This window comes from Schistosoma haematobium, chromosome 2, assembly GCF_000699445.3.
Source record: "Schistosoma haematobium chromosome 2, whole genome shotgun sequence".
Classification (NCBI taxonomy): Eukaryota; Metazoa; Platyhelminthes; class Trematoda; order Strigeidida; family Schistosomatidae; genus Schistosoma; species Schistosoma haematobium.
In genome coordinates this window covers 23222108-23229590 of record NC_067197.1, presented here as the reverse complement: position 1 = coordinate 23229590, position 7483 = coordinate 23222108, and the positions used below count along the sequence as shown (strand labels likewise).

The 7483-nt window shown below is 35.7% G+C and overlaps 1 protein-coding gene across 1 annotated transcript; it reads right to left on the bottom strand.

Moving 5' to 3' along the window:
- Window positions 1-1042: 1042 nt before the first annotated feature.
- On the bottom strand, window positions 1043-6827 carry MS3_00006496 (uncharacterized protein). The gene is made up of 3 exons (XM_051214663.1): window positions 5183-6827; window positions 2816-3486; window positions 1043-1926 (listed from the first exon to the last, which is right to left on the bottom strand). The coding sequence occupies exons 1-3, from the start codon at window positions 5190-5192 to the stop codon at window positions 1201-1203; spliced, it is 1407 nt and encodes a 468-aa protein (XP_051067843.1). The 5' UTR covers window positions 5193-6827; the 3' UTR covers window positions 1043-1200.
- Between the last annotated feature and the right edge of the window lie 656 nt (window positions 6828-7483).

Sequence of the window (7483 nt, the reverse complement as noted above, 5' to 3'; positions counted from 1 at the left end):
AGAGGCGTGATAATATGAATAATGTCCGGATTTCATTGAAATTCTTATCGACATAGTGACAATCAGAAGAACTGGAAGAAGAGGATTGTATGTTTCAACTGCACTTTTCAGGAAGTTATTATCGTTACATGTATCCGAATGTCATTCTTCACTTATACATTGGCTGTTCCTTTTTTGACATTCAAATTCCAATATTATATCATGTAATCCCCTATTTGTGGTACATGTTGTATTTTTATGATGTATATAATTTCTTATGTTAGCAGATGAAAACAACTGGGAATAATTTTTGAAAATAAATAGTTAGATGTCAGTTCATCAATGAGTCTGACATTATAAATTTTAGCGAACTGAACTACTGGTAGATCCACTTTCAGATATTCACACCTTTATTTTGCCCATCCTCGATATTTTAAAGATCTTTCTCCAATACGGTTAGTAACCGAGCTCCTTCACATACTGCATAGAACTAAATATTCTGTTGCTTCTTAACACCAAAAAATACTTCACTCACTAACCATAGGCTTAACACATATCTTTAATTTATGATATTTAGGCAAGCTTGGTCTTATACATTCTACGAATCTCCCTGTTACTATTTAGGAATGTTTTGATTCACAAAATGGAGGAGAGACAATATGCACCAATTATCGATCACTCAAATAATTAAATAAAGTCGTTTTTCTTTAAAGGCTTCATCCTAGTTACTTACTAACTACGCCTGTTAGCCTTCATAGAACCTAGTTTACCAAAGATGGTTATTTAAAAAAATGTCCTGCACTCTCTTGTCCAGTTCTTGTCGAGTGCTGTGTCGTTTTCCAAAGACTATTAACCATGTCTTGTAATTTCATTCTCAACTCCTTCTGTGTAGACTAACACTTCAAGTTACATTTTTTATGAACAACATGACATTAAGAGAGTTTTTATGGTAATTTCACTTGTTATGTGAGACAATTCACGGTAGTGTTTATAAACAATGGTCATTTTCTGGCTAGCTTTTGCCGATTATTATTAAAAGAAAATATGTTTCAACACCGGACCTCAGCATAAATTTTTATTATTGAAAAAATTAATTAATTAACGAAAGTTTACACCATATAAGTTGTTGCAAAATTTAAATATTGAAGCATTCATATCTAATTTCGGGTCTCAATATAAAAATAAAAATAAGATTTTCATAAGATCACAACACTGACTGATTTATTGTCTTGATTTGATTAGAAAAATAATAGGTACAACAAATATCCCGATCGATATCGCCATGGTTACATAATTATCTGTAGATCTGCTAGTACGAAGAAAGGCATTCGTCGAGAGACATATTAAACCTGATACCGCACTAGTAATGCCATTCAATGTACCAAAATAACGTATTGGGAATGCAGACAGAAGAAAGCTAATGAAGCAACTGAATAAGAGTGACCTTAATATAACCAAGAATACAAACGATGCATAAGAAGCTATAGGACTAGGTATAAACATCATTGCACTCAGAGCAACAGCAGAGAGAGCCAAAAGACCTTGTCCCGGGACTAGGCCAAGTGTTAGAGTATAATACATTTTATCGGGATTCGCTAAATCACGTTCGTTGGTGAGCATGTTCTTAATGCTCGTTCGAGCTCTTTTGAGACAGAAGTCAATCATAAGACCAGTAACTGGTGACAGCAAGAAACTCGACATGAAGAATGCTGAGGAAATACTTAACAAATGATCTGCAGTTGACTTGTCAGAATACGCATCATTTATGTGTTTTGCTAAGTGCGATAGGTAAAATGAGAAACGAAACAAACCCAAAGTAAACCAAAGATTAATCAGTAAGTATGATAAAGAAAAAACACAACTTAATAAAGATGGGTAACGTTTATCCAAAATTGAAGATATTTCTCCATAGATATCCATTTCTCCCGAACTTTCAATTGACGTTTTCTGTTACAAAACAAATATAAGAAAGACGAACAATAATAACCGTCAGTGGTGGGAGAATCGCGTTCATATCTGTATTAGATTCTAAGATTTACTTCGACTTCTAAACCATGCATTTCTGTCAAGTTGAATAGATCATGACAAAATAAAACGGAAAATAATACAATGTCCCACCATAGTAAAAATAAATGGGGAACTGTAGAAGATCAGTAAACTACGATGTGCATAACAAGCAAGATTCTGTTATTAGGAATAATGGCATTTCATACCTATAATTGAGATCTTCGTGAAAGCGTCTTCCTCTCATCGAAAATCCGTATTCACACTCAATGGGAATGAAAACAAATTGTATATGGTATATATAGCTTGTGACAGATTTCAAACAAACGCGGTCTGAGCAGAATAAGGAGTTCGATGATTGTATTGATTTTGTCGCACATTACAGTTTATTAGAATATGTGAAATGCCTACAAAACTTAAGATTCTGTCGATTCCGAAGTCCCGTCATCTTCACTTTTAGTGGTTTTGTTATGGATGGTTTCTACTGCAATTGAAACAAGCAGTTTAGTCTATCCTCCACGTGAAATAGCGCACCGAACATTTCATGAAACTATCATTTTGTATGTCAGAATATGATAAGTTTGAACTAAATCTACGCAGCACGCTTACGTGATTGCACAACTGAGGCTAAACTGACTGGTCTTATTCGTTGAAGTGTTTAGTAGAAGAACATAATTCTAAGTTAAACACTGCAAAAGATAAACATCACTGACAAGGTTTACAACACCGAATGTGATTAGATTTTCAATCTAAATATATTCAGACCGATTGCCTTAAAAACACAAATCTGTGTTGCTGTTTGCAAATATAACATTGGTTGATTATCACTTACCTCACATAACTTTTCTTCTTCTGTGTTGATGGAGGAGAATTTCCCCATATCTTCAGATTTCTGAGTAAGGATAAAGAGTGCCACAAAACTGCCAACAACTATTGAGCCGCAAGCCAAAATAATAAACGACCATTTGAATGGGAATACAAGATAGGTCAACGACAACACATAAGCTACAACCGAACTTGAGTCGTACGCTCCAGACAAAAGCGATATACAAAGACCACGAAACTGTGGGAACATGGAACTGACTTGATGATTGCATATCAAGCTGCATATACTACTTAAAGCGACAAGTATACCGGCAGCATAGAATAGTGGCACTGTTTCACCAGTTGTAAATGCAAACATTACGGTACCAGTAAAGTATACTACAGCTGCCAGCAGTTTTAATATTCTCAGCCCCACCTTATCCATCAGTATCCCAGCAAATACAATAAGACACATTTGTGACACCATCCAAACCATGAAAACAACTCCGAACATATCATAATGATAAGAGCAGCCATTTTCCGTACAGTTGTAAGCGTAGACGCCAACTGATTTGTAGACTGTGATGAGGGAATTGAAGCCGTAGTGATAGCCACCAAAAAGAAAAACATCGAAAATTGCTAGCGCCAATCCGAGCCAACGGCGAATTTTCGGCGGGAAGACATTATCGAATTTCTGACCTGTAATAACGAGATAATTGGAATAACGCTGTGACAGTAATGATCATTTCTAAGTCTTATGTAACCGTATAAGTATAATTGCTGGAGTGAAAAACCTACGTAGATTTTCTAATGGATGAACATAAACGCTCAATGTGTACACAGTCCCAACTTGAATCGGTAAGAAAAGGCTGATACACACATACAACAGTAATTCGATGTTGACGGTTTTTAAGAATGTTTACGAAGCATTTGAACATTGGCGACAAAAGCTTATACGGCCTGAATATCCTCAGTCAGTTAATCTTGTGAAATATAGGACCTGACACATGTGTGTGAGTCTGTTTAATTCTCCATGCCACACAAGAATGGTCAGATAAAATATCATTACGAACATCAGAGTTGTAGAGGCGGTAATAGTGTAAGTAGTGGCAGAAAACACTAGTTTTACATTTGAGATAGTGAGAATGAATTTATGGAATAGATGAGGGATCTCAATAAATGTCTGGAATGCATAAACATCTGCTATATTCATTGATCTTGTTCATTCACTCATGGAGAAGAACAAGGTAGTCGTATTTTTACAAATCGAACACTTGTATTATTCAAAGTCACATGAAACAAAAGTATAGGGTATTCGAAATATATTGTTAATCATTTGGCCTAACTATCTCAGGAGAATAATGGCAAAGGACATTTGATTGACACTGATCGTTTGCTCAGCTTGTGTATCGTATATTGATAGTATTAGGTCAAAATGGCCTGAACATGATTTACATACGTATGTTTATTGTAAGACTCCAACTCATTAGTCTTTCATCAAAAACTGATATCACTGGTTGTATTAGGATCGTTCAGCAGAGAATGGGTTATGTAATTATAATTAGTTTATAGGAGAAGTCACCTTTATTTTTTTAATGGTCTTTTATAAATCATTCTAGATAAACACAAAAAGAAATTCAATTTCAGGACATCATACATCCTAGTTACTCTACGTTTACAACTTCATGCTGTTAATTGGATTGTGCCTTACATGTTATCAAATTAACAGCTTAGAGGATGATCAAATCAGCATTTCAACTGCAATGATAATTGATACGGCACGAATATGTCCTAATATGCTACATATATATTTTTGGTGAACCATAATTTATGGACGACCTTTGAGCGACGCTGAAGTGACTTTGAGAGTGAACAACTTCCAATAAGGTTTAAATGATGGTTATAAAGCAGTTAGAATTCTCATTTACAGTTGATGGTTAGGGTTAAAATGTAGATTTAGGGTTTTCATCACGAGTTGACATCAGCTATAGTGTCAAAACTCTATTTAGCCAAATGTATGAATGAATTCTGGGCCCAAATCCATGATTTGCTATCTTATATCTGATTGGTTTGTCCATAAATTATAGTCACTCCATTTTCTCAGTATATAGAATGTAATTAAAATTGTATAATTCACGAGTGTTCGTAATTTCTACCGGCGAAATTTGTGAGTGTTTTTTCGCTCCACTAAGATTAAGACTTATGGAGCATGTTCCATGTTTTGTTTCTCAATCATTCCAGTATTTCACCAACTAATTTATATTCAAATTCACACAATACTATCGTGTTATTAAAAAATTATCGATCGTCTACTATTTCACGAAAGAATGTTTACTTTACTGTTAGTTTGGACATAGATAAGACGTATGAAAAATAAGAAGCCGTATTGACTTACACAATTCCATCTTCTGCACTTTGAGGTGGTGTTCTCGTTGTTTTCGTGGTATTTATATTATTAGCATACTTAAACACAACGTTTTCTATTGCCCTTCTTATTCACCATCCAATAACTTTGTGACCATCAAATAGTAATTATTTGCTTTAAAAGAATGAAACTCACTATAGAGATTGCGAAACAATGTATATAGACTGTGTCAACCTCACTTTGATCAACAACAATCGTAGAGTTCTCTCAAAGACAGTTAATTAGTTTTTATTGGATTTTGCGTCCGTTGTTTTTTATTCCTCTGTTCTGCTCTCTGATTTACGTATCACAGTTTCAGTTCAAAATGATATGAGACTAAGTGGGCTCTTTTTACTCCTGCCAGTGTTGTTCTTTCTGTTGATACGACTTACTTTTTAGGAGCATCAACACACGGTGCTTCAACACTCCATTCGTTCACGACTAGATGAGGCAGTCGATAGTCAGCTGACACAATATTTGTTCTTGAATGGTGATTTTCTTTGGAGAATTCTCAAATTCTATTTCTCGAAAGACAAGAAAAATAAGGCTAGATTAGATTCATACTTGTCACTCAGTCAATCAATAACATTTGATTCTTCTATTTGAAAACTTCAAAAGATTTGTTTTAGCTAGTCTATGGTCGAACGAGAGGTCTGTGATTCCAGTAGTCAGCTCAGCTGCGGTTCGTCGAATCTTCTCAAGCAGCCTACTGTCTCCTTTTAAGCACCGGCTAGGCACTCTTGTGCGATGCTATAATTCTGTGCGATAGAACATTCCATACGAAGTCGAAAATAATTCACACCGGCATAGGTACATACTTTACGTGCTGTCCATAGGGTTCTAAAACTTTTGGTGGCTTTCTCATGTGCAGGAGTTTTGAGTCTTTGCTGACGATGACTCCGAGATCATTGTGTGTTTAGAAAACAATTAGCTCAATGTTATTCATCGTGTACCTTGGAGACCGATATGCATCTTAATGCGCTTGGAAGCGTTTATTATCAACTGCCAAGTTCTAGGTCATTTTGAATCTCTAAACCATCGCCTTCAATTTTTATCACTCACCATCGATGTATAACAAGGCCAATCGTTATAGAAGACTAGGAAGTTTGCAACAACTCATGCTGATTGATCTGGGATTGACCTCGAACGTCCAAGTATACGTTTGAACATTAAAACTCAGTTATTCATTCACCTTATTCTCTATAGGGATTATATTTCCTACCATTTTATAGTAAGTGTTGAAATGCTGGTCAGGTAGGTCTTTTGTCGACTCACTGTCATGCTGAGAGTGTGTCCTAGGATATATGCTTTCATAATCCTCAGCCATCTGAAAAACAACTGACCTGTCTAGGCGATCAACCTTTGATTATTCAACTAGTGTTTGGGAAACTGAGTTTGCTTTCACGACATTGGGTCATTTCTTATTCTTAATTTGTACCCATTCATCTTATTTCACTAGATTTGCGGTCTCTATCGTGTTATAAACACGGTGAGATCCTGGGTAGTTCCTTAAAACTAGAGTTATCAGGCTTTCGTTTCTCTTGCTATAAGAAGATCAAGCATTGTGACCAGGCATTACTGCTTTGTTTCATTTATAGAATGCGTCACAGAAGAAAACTTTCTTGAAACGATCGATTCTTATCTCATTTGGAATAACTTTGAGTCTTGTTGTGTATCATCTGTGCGAGTGCCATACGATGCACCTCGAATACGCTTCATAATACGTCTCCTGACAGCATTCACCATTGCAATGGCTTTGGACGGCGAGCTTGTTTGCTTCCAAACAGCATTACTGATTCAACCACAAGCAACGATTTTTACTGAGGCATTCGAAAGCTACAGGCATTAGATTAGTCCAAACTTGTTGGTAGCACCCATTGCATTTATAGCGATGCATGCAATTTACTCCAGGGTATCGACAGCCTGAGCGCCGGTAGTTTCTTTTTTGCATTTCTCAGTCATCAACCAGACATAAAAAACACTCAGGCAAAGGCTGATTGCTAAAAAGAGTGGAAAACTGTAAATTGTTAAACCCGAAACTTTAGGAAATAAAAAAACCGTACCCACAAAGTATATATGATAACCAACTGTTGAAAAAATGATACCCCTAATATTGCTTAAACCGAAATAAATTCAGTCACAGTGAAATTGGATAACTTGTTGCGTAATCAACAATCAAAGGTATAAATTTAACCTTGTTTGAAAAACTCCTGTTCTATTTAAATAGCGCTCGATGTAGTTCCAGTGACCAACTAATAACACGTCTACAGGGGCTGTTTGATGGAATATACT